Source organism: Nicotiana sylvestris, chromosome 1 (assembly GCF_000393655.2).
Source record: "Nicotiana sylvestris chromosome 1, ASM39365v2, whole genome shotgun sequence".
Lineage (NCBI taxonomy): Eukaryota > Viridiplantae > Streptophyta > Magnoliopsida > Solanales > Solanaceae > Nicotiana > Nicotiana sylvestris.
In genome coordinates, this window is record NC_091057.1 from 186,572,892 (window position 1) to 186,595,709 (window position 22,818).

General features: G+C 39.2%; 2 protein-coding genes across 2 annotated transcripts; one reads left to right on the forward strand and one right to left on the reverse strand.

Annotated features, from left to right (window-relative positions):
* The first annotated feature begins 5,786 nt into the window (after positions 1–5,786).
* Positions 5,787–10,424, forward strand: LOC104232105 (protein ALTERED PHOSPHATE STARVATION RESPONSE 1-like). Its single transcript, XM_009785204.2, has 4 exons — positions 5,787–7,315; positions 8,299–8,519; positions 9,111–9,334; positions 9,425–10,424. The coding sequence occupies exons 1-4, from the start codon at positions 6,379–6,381 to the stop codon at positions 10,263–10,265; spliced, it is 2,223 nt and encodes a 740-aa protein (XP_009783506.1). The 5' UTR covers positions 5,787–6,378; the 3' UTR covers positions 10,266–10,424.
* Positions 10,425–11,346: 922 nt separating this feature from the next.
* Positions 11,347–13,826, reverse strand: LOC104232106 (protein CHAPERONE-LIKE PROTEIN OF POR1, chloroplastic). Its single transcript, XM_009785205.2, has 3 exons — positions 13,368–13,826; positions 12,358–12,715; positions 11,347–11,688 (listed from the first exon to the last, which is right to left on the reverse strand). The coding sequence occupies exons 1-3, from the start codon at positions 13,719–13,721 to the stop codon at positions 11,513–11,515; spliced, it is 888 nt and encodes a 295-aa protein (XP_009783507.1). The 5' UTR covers positions 13,722–13,826; the 3' UTR covers positions 11,347–11,512.
* Between the last annotated feature and the right edge of the window lie 8,992 nt (positions 13,827–22,818).

Genomic DNA, 22,818 nt, shown 5'->3' on the forward strand with positions numbered 1-22,818 from the left:
CATAATATGTTGGAGTTCCAGCATAAGTACACTAGAACTCTAGCATAATATACTAGAGTTCCAGCAAGTATAAATGTCCAGTATAATATACTGGAGTTTGGAGCACCGGTGCTTCAGTCTCCCGTATATTATACAGGAGTCAGCAAAGTATACCGGTCCAGCATAATATGCTGGAGTTCGTACACATATGCACCGAACTCCCATATATTATGCGGGACCGGTCTCTATTACAGCAAAATAGTAGCTATTTTTTATTGACTTTGTAAACGGTGGCTATTTTTGAATGACCAATCCGAAAACTGGTTATACCGTGTTATTTTAACGATTATTTATAGCTTAGTCATCCTGTGAAAGTAACTGATCAGTCCTTGCTTTACTGTCTTGTTTAATCCACTATCCAATGGCTGTAAGGAAACAATATTGACACGTGGTGTGATTCAAACCATTAAATGGTATTTCCTCGATTTTTTGGCTATTTTCACACAAATTAAGAAATAGATCATTTAATATTAATTAGTAGTAAAATTGACCATATTAACTTTTATTATCTCTTCACATAAACACTCCTAATACATACTCCAACACTATTTACTCCAAGGGCAATGTAAGAAAACAATAATTAATTTATTCTTGAAATCTGGAAAATTGCTTATTTTGAACCATAAAAAAAGACAAAAAATTATTTATTTTGTACCGGATGGAATATAAGCTTGAGCATGATCATGAACCTATAAAAAAGTACATCATCATGTGCTTAACTCGCACTTTAAACTTAACTGAAATTTCAAAATACAAAGATGGGATATAATGTGAAGGAGATTATATTTCAGTAAACTAGGAAGAACAAACGGTTAATTGGCAACTTCACACTAAGTGTATGAAATTGAAAATTTTAAAAATGTAGAAAATTCTTACTAAATTCACAGCGAACGGTAACAAAATAATTGTTAGGACTGAAATAATCAGGTGTCATGCGGAATCTAGCAAAGCAAATCTTGAATGACGATAAATTATACAACAAGAGAAATATACCAAAAAAGACACAAATATTTAACGTGGTTCGGTCAACTGGCCTACATCTACAAATGGAGATGAGCAATCCACTGTAATAAAAAGAGAGTACAAAATATCGAGAGAACAACCTCACGAAGAGGCAAATACAAGTGATCGACACACTAACACTTGTCCAGTAAAGTTCTCCCCCTACACACGACTCTCAAACCCCATATGACTACATTGTGGATGTTGCTGAATGAGAAGGAATGATCCTCAATTTATAGAAGTCCAAACCTTTTCCTACAAGAAAATGGACTAGCCAAGTATAAGAGAATTATAATTTCCTTCTACAAAAAGGAAAACCCAATTAAGGTAATTATATTGTCTTTCCTTCAACAAATAGGAAAACCAAATATGGTAAGAAAATTATGGCAAACACCTAACAATAATAATATGCATTGATCCTCTAACATCAACTCATTGAAAATACTCATAATTATGTCTTTGGACTTAAAGGTAAGTTCTACAAAGCGGTGGTTAGACCTGCCATGTTGTATGAGACTGAGTGTTGGTCAGTCAAGATTTCACATATCCAGAAGATAAAAGTATCAGAAATGAGGATGTTAAGATGGATGTGCGGGCATACTCAGATGGATAAAATTAGGAATGAGGTTTATTCGGGAGAGGGTGGGCGTGACTCCCATGGATGACAAGATGCGTGAAGTGAAACTTAGGTGGTTTGGGCACGTGCGGAGGAGGAGCCCAGATGCTCCGGTCAGGAGGTGTGAGCGGTTGGTTCTGGCAGTTACGAGAAGAGGTAGAGGACGACCTAAGAAGTACTGGGCCGAGGTGATTAGGCAGGACATAGCACATCTTCAAATTTCCGAAGACATGTCGTTTGATAGGAAGGTGTTGAGGTCGAACATTGGGTTGTAGGTTAGAGGGTAGTCGAGCGTTTCTCCTCGCTGCACCAGCTAGTCTGATAGTGTTTTACCTAGGACTGCTAGCGCTTTTTATTGTGTTTCATAATTTTTATTTTTATTTTTATTTATTTATTTGGTTGTTGTTGTTGTCTTTCACATTTTGGTCTTCCCATTTATTTGTTGTATTTTACGATGCTGATACTATTTTTCTGATTTCTGTTGTGGTTACTGATCTATTGTCTTTGAGCCGGGGGTCTCTCGGAATCACCCTCTCTATTCATTTGGGGTAGGGATAAGGTTTGCGTACATTCTACCCTCCCCAAACCCCACTAGTAAGATTCTACTAGGTGGTTGTTGTTGTTGTTGTTGTAGGGAAGAGTTAAGTGAAACTTGTGTTATGACCGCAAAAAATCAGGTGTCATGCGGAAGCTAGCAAAGCAAACCTACATCCACGGGCGGAGATGAGCAATCCACTATAATAAAAGAGAGTACAAAATATTGAGAGAACAACCTCACGAAGAGGCAAACACAAATGACACACTAACACTTGTCCCGTAAGGTTCTCCCCCTAAACACGACTCTCAAACCCCATATGACTACATTGTGGATGCTACGGAATGAGAAGGAAGGATCTTCAATTTATAAAAGTCCAAACCTTTTCCTACAAAAAAAAAGGACTAGCCAAGTATAGGAGAATTATAATTTTCTTCAACAAAAAGGAAAACCTAATTAAGTTAATTATATTGCCCTTTTCTTCAACAAATAGAAAAAACCAAATATGATAAGAAAATTACTGCAAATACCTAACAATTTGAACATTACATCTATTTAAAAAGTATTAGTAAAAAGTTTCTGTAATGCCCGCGAGTCATCAGTCATAAACTTTGACCTACATTAAGCTGCAGAAAAGGAATTGGATAACAAAGCATACCTTCGTATAAGTCAAATTAGGGGTTGCGGTAGAGCCACAAATACTTCTTACTTTAATTAGTGCATGCTTGGATTCGAGCCTAGAGTATAAAATTGTCTTTGTTAATGAATATTTTTCTCTCTAAATAGAATTTTTTACGCGAATCCAAATTTAGTTAGACTCCAATTTTAATATCAAATATCGAATAAAAAATAAAAATAAGAAAATCGAATTAGTGGCTGAAGGAGTAATCCCCAATTCCAACCGAGAGGTTGTGAGTTCGAGTCTCCCAAGAGCAAGGTGGGAAGTTCTTGGAGGGAAGGATGCCGGGGTCTATTTGGAAACAGTCTCTCTACCCTAGGGTAGGGGTAAGATCTGCGTACACACTACCCTCCCCAGACCCCACTAAGTGGGATTATACTGGGTTGTTGTTGTTGTTGTTGGCTGAAGGAGTAAGTAATGCCTGATGGGCAAGTGCCGAGCACAGTTTGGTTCAACCGATCCACCACAAAAATGGTGCAGATTCGGTCAATATCCTGACCTTGTTCTCGTAAGGTGTAAAAAGAAATGTTTCTTTATTCGTAATATTTTTCACAAATTACAGTTTTCTATTTCTTGAGTTTTATATGTTCAGAATCCATTTGGCTTACACGTTACTTGATATTAATTAGCTTCTTCTTTTCTTGGTTTTGAATCCGGAATCTAGTATTCATATTGGCATTTCCGATTAATCTAGATTTGTGTCGCATTAGATATATTGAAAAAGAAAACGTTTGTTTGCAAGATTTTTTCATTTTCAAAGCTCGAACTCAAAATTTCTGGATAATTCGAAGCTTCCTGCGCATAGCGAAAGGTTAGTAGTACACCAAGCTTCCGAACTCGAAACTTGTGGTTATGAAATGGAGAGAAAACAACAACCTTTAAGGGTTGATATTAGCTTTTCACCCAGCAAGACGGTCATTATAATCCCTTATATTAAGTTCAATTAAGTTGTCACGATTTAAGTCATTTGTGATGTAACAAATAAAACAGAAAAATTATTAGTACAAGACAAATAAGTCAATTACACACTAAAGCATAAATTCATGTAGTGTTTGAAACATAATACTACTCCTTCCGTTTATTGTTACTTGACACGTTTTGATTTTTCACCCTTTAAGAAATAATAAATAAAGTGCATAATTTATCATGATACCCGTATTAATTGATGCATATTTTATTGACTTTGAGAAAATGATTTGAAATGAGTAATAAATACTGTGGGTATAACATGAAAAAGAAATTTATCTTCTCTTTATATGAGTAAAGTGACAAGTAAAAATAAAAATCAATTTTTAGTATACATGTAAGTAAAAGTAAACGAAGAGAGTAGATAATAATTCGAAATAACAACAACAACAACAACAACAACAACAACAACAACAACAACAACAACAACAACAACAACAACAACAACAACAACAACAACAACCCAGTATAATCCCACAAGTGGGGTCTGGGGAGGGTAATATGTACGCAGACCTTACCCCTACCCCGAAGGGTAGAGAGGCTATTTCCAGGAGACCCTCGGCTCAAAAAAAAGCAACAGGAACCGATATATTAGTACCATAAAAATGCATAATAAAATACCAACAATATAAGAGATATGAAATACAGAATACGAAATACGAAATAGATGGTTGGTATAGTATAACTAGCAGGTAAAACCCTGCATCAATAGACGACCAATGACATTCTTAGTCTAACTCCTAACTGGCTAGTCTCATTCGAAATAACAATAATAACAATTACGTTAAATTGTTGATGCGGAAGGTATTAAAGAAAGACTATCAAATACGGTTTGATAGAGTAGCTAATCATCCTTAATAATCTTTGCAAGTAAAATTTCAGAAGTTGAAAGTACGAGTACATTTAAAAACATGTAGTATAAATTAATAAATCATTAAAAACGTCATAAGAAGTTGAAAGTAAGTACATTTAATTTTGTGAAATAAATAAATAAATAATAAAAAAAAAACAGCAATTTTTCCCACTAACGCATTTCCCGCTAATACTGGACTGTTCTTATTCTGCACTATTCCCAAATGCATGACATTACTCCAAAAAAACGATAAGAAAAAAAAAATCCAGAATCGAAATAAATTACCAACAGTTCGAAGAAGGCCGTCAAAGGAGAGGATAAAGTCGTCATTTCAAATTAGTGAGAGGACAGAGCATAAGGATTAAGGTAATCTCGTATAGTTAATGACTAGCTAAGAATCTGACAAGTGGTAAAGACCCTCATTATCTTCAAATAATTGCAAGATTAGTTCTTACCTGTACCACCTGGTATGAAAAAAGGAAATTAAATGGACTATATTACCCTTTTGAGGTTTGACCAAAGTTTGACTCCTCTATTCTCTCACTGAGTCACTGACTCTCTTCTGTCTCTTCTCCCAAAACAACCAAAAAATCTCTGCTAAATTATGGCAGAGAGAAAGAAAGAAAGAAGCTCATTTAGATTCTCATCTGGCATACTTGTGACGGACCTCAGGCACAATTTAAATGCAAAGTACACATTTTTTACCAAGTTTAAATATGTTGACATCATTTTAAAAAAAATATTTACAAATTAAGTAATATAATAAATATTGATTGATAATCTAGAATAAATAGTACTTCATCCGTTTCAATTTATATGAACCTGTTTGATTAGACACATAATTAAGCAATAATAAAGACTTTTGAAATTTGTGGTCTTAAACAAGTCAAAAGGGGGTTCAGAATATTTATGTGATTATAAAAACTTTTCGGATAAAACTGAAAATTTAAGCTAAATTGTTAAAAATAAATCATTTTATTTGAAATAGACCAGAAAGAAAAATAATTAATCTGCTACTAGTATAAGAGATTAGATTATTTTGATAGTACACAAGTTTTTCACACTGTCCTTTTATATTTTTTATATTATTTTACCAAACACAAGAATACCCTCATCACTCTTCCCTTACCTCGAGCCCCTACCATTTCTTCTTAACTTAACACCTATTGATTCTTTCTCTCTCCCTCAGAACTACTATCTACTCCAGCATTTTTACTCTAGAAAAAGAGGAATTAAAAAAAGAAAAGAAAAACATCCTCTTTTAACTGACAAAGGTTCTTTCATTCTCTCTTTCTTGTTTTGAGTTTTGGGTGAAAAAACTTTGCTCTATTTGCAAAGGAAAAATGGCTATGGTTCAGTCTAAGGCCAAGTGGGTACTACTTCTTCTCTTGCTGTTCCCAATACTTGCTTTTTACCCTGAAAACCTCTTTTTATGTTTCAATGGGTTGTTCTAAACCATCCTTAAAAGGGACATTTTTCAACTACCTGTTTATCTACAGTAGAATCTCTGTTCCAACACCAACAAAAAAGAAACATACTTTCCCAAAACCCCATTTTCCTTTTTTCAGCTCACATCCCTCCAAGAAACAACCTTTTTTCCTTCTTTTTTCTCAAGAATCTCCTAATTCTTGGTATCCTTTTTAACAAAGGTGTAAACTTTCAGCAAGACTGAGGTGTTTTGGGGTGAAATGGGGTGTGTTGCATCCAAGTTGGAACAAGAAGAAGAGGTAGTTTCCATTTGTAAAGAGAGAAAACACCAGCTGAAATTAGCTGTTGAGAGAAGGTATACTTTAGCTGATGCACATTACAAATACTGTCAAGCATTATATGGAGTTTCAGCAGCACTTAAGCTCTTTGTTGCTCGCCATTCTACACCTACTTCTCCTTATCTCATCACATTTCCACCACCTTGTCCCTCTTCTCCTCCTAAAGAAAAAGTGGTTTCAAACCCTCTGTTTCTTCAGAAAACACCTTCTGAACCAACACAAGAATCCATTTGTTGTGGGGAAACATGCAAATCTACTACAACCCCATCAGATTCTTCTGAGGAAGAAGAGAGAATAGAGAAAGTTGAGACACAACAACAGCAACAACAACAACAACAACAACCACCTGGTTATGGCTATTTTTACATGGAAATGCCCCAAATGGTACATTCACCACCAACAGATTTTGGTTGGGATTTTTTCAACCCTTTTAATAGTGTAAGACCAGAGATAATTAGTGGGTATCATAGGATTTCTGAAGAGGATATAAGGGCAGTAAGGGAACAAGAAGGAATTCCAGATTTAGAAGAAGAGGAAGATGAGGAAGAGGAAGAAGAAGAAGAAGGGAATGGAAAGAAGGAAGAGAATAAGGTAGTAGCTACTGCAGCAAAAGAAAATGTGGAGCAGAGGGAAAATGGGACTGAAGTTGTACAGTCAGTGCATAGTGCTAATGTAAGCCAAGAGGAACAAAATAAAGGTTTGACAGTTGTGGATAATCCATTACAGGGGAGGGAATTACTTGAAGCATTGACTGATATTGAAGACCATTTTGTTAAGGCATATGATTCTGGAAAGGAAGTATCAAGAATGCTGGAGGCAAATTGGGTACATTCACAGCCCAATTTGGGGGAACCCAAAGGTAGTTCTTTTTAGATACTAGTATGAAATAAGTTGCTTTAATTTTTGAGTGAGTGAATTGCATTGTGAACTTCCTGAATATAGACTAACTTTGCTCTTGAAATATCTTGTTTTTCTGTAAGTTTATGTTCCTCTTTAGTTGTTTTGGCTGCACTACTATGTCCTGTTAAGGATATGTTGCAGTTGGGAGCCTTACCTGATAATCTTTGCTTTGGCTTTATCTTCCTCTTTAGTTGTATTGGTTCACTACTATTTCCTGGTAAGAAGGATATGTTGAGTGAGGCAGCGAGGCTTAGCTCACAACTTTTTTATGGAAAAATAAAAATAAACATAAAACAGCTATATAATCTTAGTTCCTGTCATGATTATGTTCCTCACAAGGAAGTCATATGGAAGTTTCCGAAGATATCCATCCGGCGGTCCCATTTCCCAAATCAGTTATCTAACTTTAGAAATTAGTTCCTCATCATTTACTTCACATTTTTATTTATCAAGTAATCATTTTAACCTTTCCGGAGTATAAACAATGCCTGTTAATTGTAAAAGGGCAGTCCGGTGCACTAAGTTCCTGCTATGTGCGGGGTTCGGGGAAAGGCCGGACCACAAGAGTATCGTACGCAGCCTTACCCTGCATTTTTGCAAGAGATTGTTTCCGCGGCTCAAACCTGTGACCTCCTGATCACATGGCAGCAACTTTACCAATAGGCTCCCCTTCAATGCCCGTTAACTGTGATTTCAAATATTCTATGAATAATAAATGGGCCATCTTGATTAAACACTAGCTGGTCATAAGGGTAAGAGAATTGTTCTGTTCGCTGGTCAGCGGGTATAAGAGAGAGTTCTTCTTTGGCGAGAGTTCAATTTCCAAACTTATCAATTATACCTGGTTCTGGCGTATGCTTGAGATTTTCAGGTATTATGTTCAACTTTAAGGGCCTCAATTTCATTATTTTCTGAATTTGTTCAATTATCTCATGTATGCAGACAACTCAACGAAAATAATCCCTGCCATTACTTGGAAATCACCTTCATCTCGGTCGTCATCATGCAAAAGTCTTGTAGCTTCTAGTTCCAAAAGCTCTTCAACATGGACAGAATTCAAGAATGATCTATTTGATGACTATGGTGGAATGGGCTCTGGGAGCCATTCGTTGACGCTAGGAAGGTTATATGCTTGGGAGAAGAAGCTATATGAGGAGGTTAAGGTACATACATACATATTGGCTAAAATTACTCTCCTTTTGAATCCTTAAAGCTTCATGTGTTCCCTACGAGAAGATACATCGTGTGCATTAGTTAAGCCTGAAAACAAGTAGTATATGCTACCAATATGTTTTAAGTACTTCTGGTATTCGACCGATATGAATCCTATACTTTGGAAACTTGAGCTTGGTGCAAGTTCTCATGCAAGAAAATTTCTCCATATCAGTCTCATGTGAGTTGTGACCCCCTCTTTTGTACAATAGAGACAATCACAGTGTTTGGCCCTGGACTTGGCAAGTCACTGGTGCCAAGATGGTCTTTATAAATAGTACAGAAGTGGTTCGACTTTGAATATTATTAAAGAATATTAAGTAGCTGTAGGACGAATGCCTTGACTTTCTAAGGACTTTCAATGATATCTAACTAGTTATGCTGCTATTAGGGGACACTACACATGGTTAAAAGAATACTTCAATTTCGTGCCACACCTTTACTGCTAGAAATGCCAAATCCACAAAATAAAGTTGTCAAGTCCTGTCATTATCTCTCTCTTTTCATATGGCACAGTTCCTTACATCTAGACTTACTCTCAGGCTGGAGATAGCACTTGGAAATTATATGAGAAGAAGTGCAATCAGCTAAGAAATCATGATGCAAGAGGAGATGAAGGACGGACAACGGACAAAACCAGAGCAGCGGTAAAAGAACTCTATAGCAGGATCCTAGTTGCAATTCGAAGTGCTGAGACCATATCAACAAGAATTGAGAAATTACGAGATGAAGAACTGCAGCCTCAAATCATTGAACTGCTTCAAGGGTAAGTAGGATTTACCTGGCTAGTAAAATATCACTTAATGGAAGATCTGCATTTACCGACTTATTGACACTTTCTTTCTATTTGGTATAGTATGATGAGAACCTGGAAGATCATGCTGGAGTGCCACGAGATCCAGAACAAGATTATATTCGACGTGAAAAACTTCACCTGTCCTACGTATGGGAAGTTCTGCAATGACTCTCACCGGCTTGCCACACTCCAGCTTGATGTTGAGCTTCAAAATTGGCGCACACGCTTCCAAGACTACATTGCTGCCCAGAAGGCTTATGTGGAGGCACTCCATGGATGGCTGTCCAAGTTCACAGTCCCTGAAGTTGAATTCTATTCCAAAAGGAGAAGTTCAACTCCACAGTGTCGAGCTAATGGTCCTCCACTTCTCATGATTTGTCATGATTGGTTGTCTGCCATGAACAAGTTGCCAGATAGAGCAGTTTCTGTTGCCATAAAAGGCTGCGGAAAGGATGTAAGAGCTTTGTGGGTTCAGCAGGGAGAGGAACAGCAACAAAAGCGAAAAGTTGACAGCATGTCCAAAGAATTAGACAGGAAAAAATTGGCATTCCAAAAGGTAGAGAACAAGCTTTATGAGTTCAAGCTCACCGACCAAAGCTCGGAGCTCGAAGTTGATCATAGAGCTGAGTATTTGAAGGAGAGGAAAGACTTGTTGGACAACTTCAGGAAAAGGGTGGATTTAGAGAAGGAAGAACACCAAAAATGCTTGCAAGAAACTCAGAGGATCACTCTTAACGGCTTTCAGACTGGGTTTTGCAGAGTTTTTGAGACTATAACAGAATTTTCCAGGGCAGCACTAAATATGTATAATGAACTACTAAGCAGCGGTGAGAAAGCTGAGAAAGTCGGTAACCCACCATCCATAGAGAGCTCCCAAGCCGGTGAAGATGTCAAAAGATGACTTGGGCTGGTTGTAATTTCCTTATTTATATGCATAGGTTGAACTGTTAGTTTGTATATTATTGTGGCATCAAAGCAGCTCGCTGAGATGTAGCAACTTGTATTCATGGTTGAGTTTCTTGATGGTCAAAGGCAACAATTTGTTGGACAGTTTTTAATATCCCTTTTCTTCCATCTTAATTCTTAAGTGGCCACAGTCCCAATAAAGTCAAAGCTCCAAAAAAAAATTGGCCACGGACTTGAGATACAAGGGTGTTCTCTTGGTTGTTCAGTCAAAGCTGCACTTCTCATCAAACACATTAACTTTGGTTTTTGGCTCAAAGGTAATAATTGCCAGAGGCATGCAATGAAGTAAGTTCAACAGCAAGAGAAAGAAATGGTATTACTCTGCATTATAAACAAATGATCGGCCCAAGCAACAAGTTCGTAGAACCTAGTCACAGGTTCAAATACTGCATTATTATGTGCATGAAATGAGTGCCGAAAAGAAAACCATTTCATGAACTTCAAACTACTATATAGTCATTAAGACTACTATGAATGACATCAAAAGTAAGTCTTTCGTGAATTGGCCCCTGCGTTATACCTAACCTTTTAAACAGTGTCAAATCTCAACAAAACAAATGAAAGCATACTCTAAATGGCGTACTTTGTTATACCTAACCTTTTAAACAGTGTCAAATCTTAACAAAACAAATGAAAGCATACTCTAAATGGCGTACTTTGCAAAGGAGCTAACACTGCACCTCACTGCAGGAGTCCCTGCCCGGAGGTGGAGCCAAGATTTTGAGCTTATGGGTTTGGGATCCTAATCTTTTAAGTTATTGGGTTCTAAATTAAATATTTTTTACATATTTAATGAACTTTGAAGATAAATACATGATTTGGACCAAAACTACTGGATTCGGCCGACCCACACGCGACATTGTGGCTCCGCCTCTGTGACTGCCTATTATCATCTATGAATCCTTCTGTAAGAAAATAATCAGAATCTGTCTAACCCCAATTAACACATAGAAAGCCACAAACTTTAATCAGATCAGGCAGGGGGGTTTACAATATCGTTGATAAAAGAAGCGATGTGAGAATCTACACTAGCTTTTATAAAACAAATATCAGAACTTCCAGAGTTTTAAGAACATTCTTTTTGTACATTTGATAAATTACTGGTCCTAGATAAGAACCTGAGTAGGCAACAAATAGCCATAGACCTTGCAGTAGCAGTTTCATACAAGCCTTTATGTTACCTCATCTCAGATACAACGAGACCATAAATTGCGAGAAAAGTATAAATTCACTCACAACCGTAGCAGGAGTGTGTATACCCAGAAACGGGACAATGTCTACTTGCAACCAATTTTCTACTGCTGAACCTACCACTGCACCAGCAACCAGCCCACCAATTGTTATCACGCTTGCTTTCCCTGTTGACAAGTAAAGTTCTGTGTCACTTTTCTTTTTCTTTTTTCCAGAAAAAGTTCCGTGTCACTTTTCCCAGAAAACCAATATCTAGTTCTACTAAAACAAAATGGCAGAATACAGTTTAGATGAAATAAAGCACTTATCAGAGGCATAATTTAGTACAATTCCATTGGTTATTATTTGCAAAGTCCCAATTCGCATTATCCAGAAGCCAGTATAGCCACACGTATCAACTCCTTCAAAGTTTCATTGGCTCTTATGTGGCTATTATGTCATTGTCAAATCATCACATAGTTTTTTTATTATAGGAAATATTGAAGGAGGTTTTCATCAAAGAGGTAACAGCTTTAATTCAAATCAACGGTCAGAGCATAGAATGTAAATGAACAAATTTAACACATATAAGGGGGCTGTGTGAGGGTTGAAAATAGTAATTGCATCAGAAAGCTCCTCCTTCCTTTATATCCTCGTACGTCATGTGCCTCTTTACTAACACTTCCATATATTTCATTCTTTTCTTTTTTTCTTCAGCCCCTAACTAGCTTCAACTAACAGCTTGGCCATTACTCTAGCATGACTGAAATTCACATGCTGATGGTTCTATTTGGACTCTCAAATTTATGAAATTTAATCTAGGAGTGAAAAAAAGAAAAGCGAACTATCTTCCTTACCCAACTTGACATTTTTCTTGGTCATGAAGTACAAGGTGGCCCCAAAGCTCGTGGCTAAGATTAGTCCAGGAACATCAGCTCCATATGATACTCCTGAAGGTGTTGAGGCTCCATTAACATATGTTAAGACCATTAAAGCTCCATATACCCCTGCTTGGACACCTAGCTCTCGAGCAGCTGGTGCTTCAACTGAAACCGGTGCGTTCTTGACAGTCGTCTGCAGCCACTTTGGCATTGATCCAATCCCGGAAGCATTAGCAGATTTAACATCAGCAAAGCGTACACTACTATCCACAACTTTTCCAGCTCTCCTCTGTGATAAGCTCTGCATGAGAAGCATATCATATGCAGCCTCAACCTGAAAGTTGTTGAAAGGTGCCGCTTTTTATAGTCAGTAAAACATACACATGGAGGAGGAGAAAGGCACATGTAATTTGCACTCAAAGATCTATTCTTTCCCTCCTAGAAATTTTGACTTGATGCTAATTACTTCAAATAACTCCCCTATGTAATCCTCTAAACATTTAACCTGCTAGAACGTGCAGAATAGATGTCAAGTTCTACATTATAGCCCATCAGAACTAATTCGAAATTGAGGTATAGTTGATTGATTGATTAATGACCACTTGACATAAGATAACAGCTGATGGAAATTGCTGCTGAGACGAAAATGCTTTTTTAATATGCATTCGGCCAAAGAGAGTTTACATAGCTGTGGAGTTTTAAATGCAGAAAAAATAAAAAAAAAATGTAGAACTTTATGGGTCTGGATTCTAGGACAGCTGAATTTAACTAGTGTACATATTTAATGGATTTTCTGACACATATAGGGTTTGGAACAAACAGAGCGCTGCCGAACCCATATGTTAAAGCCTACTTCCATCCCTGGCAAAAACATAGTCGATCAGCAGGGAAACTACTAATTATCAGAAAAATTACTTAAAATCCATTAAAAACAACAATTCTACAATAAAATTGAAGAAAATATAAGCGGAGTAAACTCTCATAACCTGCGCAATTGTATCCGCATCACCTTTACAAGAAGAGATAATTGATTTTTTAGCACGAAGAATATCATCGAAGCTCGCACCCTCAGATACACCTAGAAGCTTCAACGCATTCTCTACCGACATCTCGAAAGGAGCTGAATCGTCAGCTCTAGAACCTGCTTGAACGGTGGTATCCAATTTCCGGCGGTGGTGGGAAATAAGCGCCAACCTCCTCCGCCGAGAACAATCGGAGTTCGGAATTTTCGGCAAATGAGCGGAGGCTGGACGGCGGCGGATTGGTGTAGGCCGGACTGAACCGGCCGAGTCACTGCCGATGATGGTGCGGTTGGGCCGGACCGAGAGAGATGTGGCCATTATTTTGTTTTTGGTACAGTGAATATCTGAACGTGTGACTAACCGTGCGTTGAAATAAGAAAAACTAACGGTTGAAGCAACGGAAGTGTTGTCAGTGTGTGTGTGTGTAGCGTTTCTAGTTAGGCAACTAGTGATGTGTACACAAAAATGACAGCGCTCCGCTTTGTGTGAATTGCTTTTTCTGGTCCACTAGGTTATGATCTTTCCGACTTATATCCATCTAGTTTGAACGATCTCCATTCTAGTACTTGTACCTTTTGGCCTCAAAATTCTTAGGATAATTCCAAACCGTGAAAACAGCCTCTTGCAAAATATAGGGTAAGGTTGTGTCCAATTAAAGCTGTATTGTGGTCTGGTCTCGGGCCTAAATGGGCTAAACGGGCCGGGCCAAACGGGCTCTGGCGTCCCGGGCCAAACGGTTCGGGCTTAATGGTCATGGAGGGTGGAACCGGCCCATTGTGGACCTAAGACCACATGATCCCGGGCTAAATGGGCGGGCCCACAGGCCTAAGTGTTCCGGGCTATTTTTTTTTATTTTTTTTATCTAAGGCAATTTTCTGTAAATTATATATATATACACACACATACACACAAGCAATTTATATAGTATATGTTAGGCAATTTCTTGTAAATTATATAGCTTATATATACTATATCTAATATATACTATAGGGGTTGCTTGACAAGAGAGGTTGCTCTGATGGTAAGCAACCTCCACTTCCAACTAAGAGGTTGTGAGTTCGAGTCTCCCCAAGAGCAAGGTGGGAAGTTCTTGGAGGGAAGGATGCCGAGGGTCTATTGGAAACAGCCTCTCTATCCCAGGGATAGGGGTAAGGTCTGCGTACACACTACCCTCCCCAAACCCCACTAAGTATATATAATTTAGATAATTTACAAGAAATTATCGTATATAGTATATTGCCTTATATAAGATTTTTTGAATTTTTTTTATCTAAGGCAATTTCTTGTAAATTATATTATATAATTGTGACTTAAATCTTCTAATTCAAATTTAAACACGAAAAAATTGCAAAGAAATATTCAAGGGAATGCCTTATAATTTTTATTATTACGACATTAACAAAAATGGCAATATCTTTCTTAGTCTTCCTCCCCCAAAGGAATGAGCACAACAAGGTGCTAATACCACCATTAAAGGGAAAACAAACTAATGAAGATGTGCCAAAATACAAGTTACATAGTAGTCTATGTATTATCTCTAACAAATTTCATAAATCCTTCAAGGTCCGGAGGAATTTTCGTTGGTGGTGGCGGAAATAAGCTTGTTCATCACCGCTTCCGGGCGAAGCAGCATCCTCCGCAAGTTCCACTAGCATTTCTTCATAATCCGGTTGTGATTCAGCAAGTCCAAAATTTCTTCTTTCCGAACGGATCCAATCTTTGAAGAGTACTGATTTTTCCAAGCTCTCCCTCATAGACGCTCTATGATCACCGATTTGAAGTCTCGCTTGACTGAAAGCGCTCTCCGATTTAGTGTAGTTGTAAGCAAAACTATAGCATTAGTGTTACTAGAAGCATTATCCATTGAAACTGATATTATTTTATCTCTAATGCAAAAATATCTACAAATATCTGCAACTGTGTTAGCAATTAACTTACCTGTGTAACGTGAAATAATTATTCTATAAACAATAATGCACTTTTGCATTTTCCATTCCTCATCAATCCAATGAGTGGTAACAGTAAGATAGTCACAGTCATTACCATTTCTTCCAATATCAGTAGTAATAGCAACGCGACAATTTATATGAGTAAATAAATAGCACAAATATTATTCATATTCATGTTTATATTTATAAATATCATTCTTTACGGTTGCGTGACGCCATCCTTTATAAGTAGGATTAAAAAATCTTCTAATATAACGCACAAAGTGAGGGTTAGAAGGAAAACTATAGGGTAAGCACATAACAGTAACCATTTTTCCCAATTCTTCATGATCTTTATTTGGATCGTAATATAAAATGTCACCGGTAACAGTGTTAATTCCTGATTGAACTAGATTTGACCCGGTACTAGGGTTAACCTCAGTACCTACATTTGTCCCCTCTTGCACAGCTTTCATTTAAGGATATCTAGCTTTATCTCTAGGGTGTGTCTTTATGTGTCTAGTTAAAGTACCTGTACCGCTACGGTCTCAAGTATATTTATGAGCCATCAAAGACCCACAAATTTTACACTTATCCTTATTTTGATCTCTTAGTTGAGTAAAAAAGTTCCAAACAAGAGATGTTTCGGGCCGTCTAGAAGGTTGTCTATTAAAAGTAGGGGTTACTATAGGAGGGTCAGGCGGGGCATCATTGTGACGACCCGGCCAGTCGTCTCATGAGTTACCGCTCTATTTCCTCCATTTTTGCTTCTTATTGCTTTTTATATCGATTCTATGTGTGATCGGGTTAGTTGGCTCGGGTTTGGAGAGGTTTTGGTAAGGTTTGTGACACTTAATCTCTTTTGAGGAAGCTTAAGATGGAAAAGTCAACCGGATGTTGACTTATGTGTTAAAGGGATCTGATGTGAGTTCCTATGGTTCGTATAGCTCCGGGAGGTGATTTGAGCCTTAGGAGCGTGATCGGAATGTGTTTTGGAGGTCCGGAGTAGATTTAGGCTTGAATTGGTGAAATTAGAATTTTGGCATTTTCCGGTTGATAGGTTAGATTTTGGTATAGGGGTCGGAATGAAATTCTGGAAGTTGAGGTAGTTTCGTTCAGTTATTTGGGATGTGTGTGCAAAATTTTAGGTCATTCGGACGTGGTTTAGTATACTTTTTGATCAAAAGCAGAATTCAGAGGATTTTGGAAACTTAGGCTTGAATCCGATGTGTTTTGGTTGATTCGATGTTGTTTGAAGTATTTTGAAGATTGGTATAAGTTTGGATGGTGGTTTATGATGTGTTTGTACTTTTGGTTAAGGTCTCGAGGGCCTCGGGGTGATTTCGGGTAGTTGACGGAAGATTGGAGTTGGGTTGTGGCAGCTGAAATTTTTCCATTGTTGTCATAACCGTACCAGCGGCTAGGGGACCACAGGTGCGGTCTCGCAGAAGCAAATTAGGAGTAGCAGAAGTGGAAAGGGCCTAGGAAGGCTAGAGCCGCAGAAGCGGTTGAGGAGCCGCACTTGCAATGGCGCAGGTGCGGCCAGTGCATCGTAGATACGGCGTATGGAACTTAAGGGAAAAACTGCAAAAGCGGTTCATTGACCGCAAAAGCGGTACCGCAGAAGTGGGGAATTGGCCACAGGTGCGGAATCCCTGGGCCAGAAGGTATAAAAGAAATTCTTCGCGATTTTTGAGTTGTTCTTCACCATTTCAAGTCGGTTTTGGAGCTTTTCGGGAGATTTTGAAGAGGGAATCAAGGGATATCGTCTGGAGGTAAGATTTTTTAGTCTAATAATAGATCCTATGGTATTATTTCACAGATTAGAGCTATAATTTAAGGAAATCAAGGGTTAAAAATTGAGAAACTAGGGCTTAGTATTGGAGACCTAGACTTGAGGATTTGAGGGGCCATTCGTAGTCGAATTTTGGGACTTTTGATATGTATGAACTCGTGGGGAGATAAGGAATCTATTGATGTAAATTTTATCGAATTCCGAGATGTGGGCCCGGGGGTCGGGTTTTGGTAATTTCGAGATTTATACTATAACTTGATTATTTTCGCATGGGCTTCGTTCCCTCAGCATATTTTAATGTCGTGATTCTGATTTTGGATAGATTTGACGCGAGTTGAGGCCAATTCGAGGGGAAAAGGCTTTGCGGGCTAGATTTTGGACCGGATTGAGGTGAGTAATAATTTTAAATGTTGTCATGAGGGTATGAAACCTCAGATTTGCATATCGTGGTGCTATATTGAGGTGACGCACACGCTAGATGACGAGCGCGGGGTCGGGCACCGTTGGGGATTATGACTTAGTCCATCCCAAATAATTGTTTTATCGCGTATTTGATTGAAAACTATTTGCTATCATCATGTTTTGGGCTGAATGCCATATTTGGGCCTCGTGCCAACTATTTGGACCCTTAGGGGATTTTTACTGATATTTCTTCACTGTTTTGACTTTATACTTGCACTAAGTCATGCTATATTCTACTATTTTCATAACTCAACCATGTTTACTATGCTTTAACACTTTAAATAATATTTTGGGCTGAGCATCATGTTTTATTATTGCCCAAGTGGCTTGTGAGATTCTGACTGAGTAAGGCCGAGGGCCTATGTTGTGAGCAAACACTGATTATGATTATGAGGCCGAGGGCCTGAGATTTGTACGCCACGAGGTGGCTTGTTGATATGAGGCCGAGAGCCTATGTGATTATGCCACAAGATGGCTTGATATTGCGCTTGGGCCGTAAGGGGCCCCTCCAGGAGTCTGCACACCCCCAGTGAGCGCGGGTACTCATTGTGATATGAGATAGAGCCCGAGGGGATGGTATTGTTCCATGTGTTGCCCGAGGGGCTGATTCTGTTAGTATTATGCCCAAGGGGCGGTTCTTTATGTGTTTACTTTTTTATTTGCTTGTCTTTTACTTGCTTAACTGTTTAAAAAAGGCAATTTTTAAGAAGCTTAAACTGAACTTAAGTGACTTAACATATTTTTACTGTTTCATTGCTTTCACTGGCTTTTTACTGCTTCTTTATAGCCTGTTGATGTGCCTTTACGTGATTTCTTATTGCTCAGTCTGCATTTATTATTATTACTCACTGAGTTGGAGTACTCCCTGCACCCCCTGTGCAGATTCAGGCACTTCAGGTCCTGCTGCGAGGGTTGAGAGCTTTCAGCAGATTCAGAGTTACACTAGGTAGCTGCTTGACGTTCGCAGCCTAGTGCTTCTCCCTCTATCTTATTTTCTTCTGTTTTAGTTATGTAATAGTTGAGTAGACTCTTTCAGACTTGATGTATTATTATAGATGTTTATGACTAGTGACACCCCGATGTCGGGCTATGTCTATTCTGCAACTATAGTATTTACCTTATTTTGGGATTTCATTATGTTAAAGTCTTAATATTTATCATTATAATTGTTTAAAATGAATTGGAAGTGTGTCGGCTCGCCTTGTCTTCACGAGAGGCCCCATCACGACTGGGTCCGGGTTTAGGGTCGTGACAGTTGGTATTAGAGCCTAGGTAACATATGTCTCACGAGTCATAAGCAGGTTTAGTAGAGTCTCGCAGATCGGTACATAGACGTTTGTATTTATCCTCGAGAGGCTACAAAACCTTTAGAAAAAACTTCATATTCTTGAAATTCTTGTCGTGCGAATCTGTTAATCCGAGTACTAAACTTCTATTTTTCTAGTCTCTCACAGAAGCTGAGGACACGCGCTACCGATCAGGATGGACGACCACCAGTACCACCAGTTGTGGCCACAAGAGGCCGAGTACGCGGTCATGGTAGTGGTAGGGGTAGGGGTGTGGCTCGCACAACAGCTAGGGCAGCACCTGCAGACCCACCAACCACCCAAATTCAGGATCAGGTCCCAGTTGGGGACGCTCCAGCAGCACCAGGTCAGGCACCAGCTGTGCCCATTATGATTCTGGATTTTCAAGAGGCCTTGGCTCAAATTCGGTCGGTATGCACTGGCCTAGCTCAGGCGGTCTCAGTTACTACAGCCGCAGCCAATTCTCAGGTCGGGGGAGGCACTCAGACTCCCGCCGCTCGCACACCTGGGCAGGTCGTGCAGGGACTTTAGACACCGGGGGCGCATCCAACCCAGTCGGTTGCAGTTGCTCAGGACTATGTAGTTCCTGCCATTCCAGAGGATGAGCATCGTAGGTTGGAGAGGTTTGGTAGACTTCAGATTCCGACTTTCAGTGGTGCAGAGGGCGAGGATACCTAGGGTTTCTTGGATAAGTGTTAGCGGATGCTTCGTACAACAGGTATTCTAGAGACCAGCGGGGTCGCTTTCACTACTTATCAGTTTTTTGGAGCTGCCTTCACTTGGTGGAAGGCTTTTGAGAGGCGTAGGCCTGTTGGTGCAGCACCCCTTACCTGGCAGCAGTTCTCCGTTCTCTTTTTTGAAAAGTATGTGCCGCAGTCTCGTAGAGAGGAGCTGCGCAGGCAGTTTGAGTGGTTGCGTCAGGGAGAGATGAAGGTGACGCAATATGAGATGAGGTTCTTTGAGTTAGCTCGCCATGCGATTTGGTTGGTTCCGACAGATAGAGAGAGGATTGGGAGGTTTGTTGATGGCCTCACTTATCAGCTTCGTATTCTTATGACCAGAGAGAGGGTGACTGGTGCCACTTTTGAGGAGGTTGTAGATATTGCTCGAGAGATTGAGTCAGTTCGTCGCCAGGAGCGATAGGAGAGGAGAGGGAGGCCAAGAGGCCTCGAGGATCTGGTAGTTATAGTGGTGCTCCTTCGAGAGGTCAGTTTTAGCACGGCAAAGGTCGTCCATTCAAGTAGGGGTATCAATGGATATTCGAAAACCAAATAAACCGATCGAACCGTACCGCACCGAACCGATTTTTAGGTTTCTTTTTATGAAACCGTAGGTTTTTATATAAATCTATAACCGCACCGATAATTAGGGTAGGTTTTTTATTTTATAAAAATAAACTGAAAAAATACCGAACCGTACCGAATAAATTTTACATGTAGAAAATATATTTATTTAGTAAGTTTAAAAATAATAATGCATTAAATTTTCTTTGAGCCTTGGAATAATGAAAACTATTACAAGCCAACAAGTAATTAAACTAAAAATACTAATTCCTAAAACCTATTATGTTACTTCTACTTAAACTAAATTATTTCAAGTATCTTTATTAGCAAGACACAAAGTATTCTAGTGATTATGAGTAGCAAACTACAATGTATTGAATATGTTTCCTTTCATATAATTTAGATTTATCTTTATGAATATTTAATCTTCTATGGACTTTATTCTTGAGTCCCAGCTTGGTATACCTTTCAACTCGTGTGATTAATATTTTCTTTGCCTTTGTTTGATTTCTTTTACGCTGTTGTAGAATAGTTGATATCTCTATACTCTAGCTATCTTTTTTTTAACTTCATCACCCTTTAAACAGCAAAAATGTCTAGAGAGTTTTGCTAAGTCCTATAGAAGAACGTGTGTTATTGCAATTCTATTTCTACTGGTGAATTTTACATGATGTTAAAAAAATTCCAAAAATTAACCGAACCGTACCGATACCGAAGATAAACCGACATGATTGAGACGGTTTCGAAAAGTCTAATTTTGGTTATACATAATAGAATAACCGAAAATTTGGTACAGTGCAAATTTTATAAAATAACTGACCGAACTGAAACATTGATACCCCTACATTCAGGCATGCTCAGCCAGCTCGCCCGGGTTATCGTGGGGAACCATCGGGTCATGGTTCTCATAGTTCTCATCAGGGACAGTCATCACTTAGTGCCCTTCCAACTCAGAGTTCGTCTCGTGCTCCATCAGTTCAGGGCTCCTCTATGCCAGGTGCATTAGCTAGTCATTCCGGTGCTAGGGGTTCCTTTCAGTCCCCGTCTCCAGCACCCGGGAATTTTTATGAGTGTGGAGAGATGGGTCATATGTAGAGGCAGTGTCCTCGTCGTCTTGCGGGTTCATCTCAACAGAGGAGTCAGCCATCGGTTTTAGCGCCAACTACTTCACCACCACCCACCCAGCCAGCTAGGGTGGAGGTCAGTCAGCTAGGGGTCGCCCTAGAGGAGGAGGTCGATCAGGTGGCGGTCAGGCCCGTTTCTATGCACTTCCATCTAGACCCAATATTATTATTATAGGTATTGTTTCAGTCTTCCATAGAGATGCCTCTATATTATTTGATCCTGATTCCACCTTTTCTTATGTGTCATCATACTTTGCTCATTATTTGGATATGCCCCGTGAGTCTCTTGTTTCACCTGTTCATGTATCTACTCTGGTGGGCGATACTGTTGTTGTAGACCATGTATACCGGTCGTATGTAGTGACATTGACGGTCTGGAGACCCAAGTGGATCTATTATTATTATGTATAGTAAACTTCGATGTTATTTTGGGCATGGATTGGCTATCTTTGTGTCATACTATTCTAGACTGTCATGCTAAGACAGTAACATTGGCTATACCGGGTGTGCCACAGATTGAGTGGCGAGGTTTGACTGATGATGTTCCTAGTATGGTAATCTCATTTTTGAAGGCCCAGCGTATGGTTGGGAAGGGTTGTCTTTTGTATCTAGCCTTTGTGTGGGATATCGGTGTAGAGACTCTCAGTATTGATTCTGTTCCAATTGTGAGGGATTTTCCTGATGTGTTTCCCGCAGACCTGTCGGGCATGCCACTGGACAGGGATATTGACTTTGGTATTGACCTGGTGCCGGGCACTCAGCCCATTTCTATTCAGCCGTATCGTATGGCACCAACGGAGTTGAAGGAGTTAAAGGAGCAACTTTAGGAACTTCTTTATAAGGGGTTCATTCGGCCTAGTGTGTTGCCTTGGGTGCGCCAGTTCTATTTGTGAAGAAGAAGGATGGCAAAATGAGGATGTGCATTGATTATAGGCAGTTGAACAAAGTAACAGTTAAGAACAAGTATCATTTGCCTCGCATTGATGATTTATTCGACCAGCTTTAGGGAGCGAGAGTGTTCTCCAAGATTGATATCCATTTAGGTCATTACCAGCTGAAGATCAGGGACTCGAATATTCTTAAGACGGCTTTCAGGACCCGATATGGTCATTATGAGTTCTTGGTGATGTCTTTTGGGCTGACCAATGCCCCAGCAGCATTTATGCATTTGATGAACATCGTGTTGCGGTCTTATCTCGAATCATTTGTCATAGTCTTCATTGATGATATTCTGGTGTATTCGCGTAGTTAAGAGGAGCACGTGGAGCATTTGAGAGTTGTGTTGCAGAGATTGAGGGAGGAGAAGCTTTATGCAAAGTTCTCCAAGTAAGAGTTTCGGCTCAGTTCAGTGGCTTTCTTGGGGCACGTGGTGTCTGGTGAGGGTATTCAAGTTGATTAGAAGAAGATAGTGGCGGTTCAGAGTTGGCCCAGACCGTCCTCAGCCACAGAGATGCGCAGATTTCTTGGTTTGGCAGGCTATTATCGCTGGTTTTTTCATGAATTCTCATCTATCACA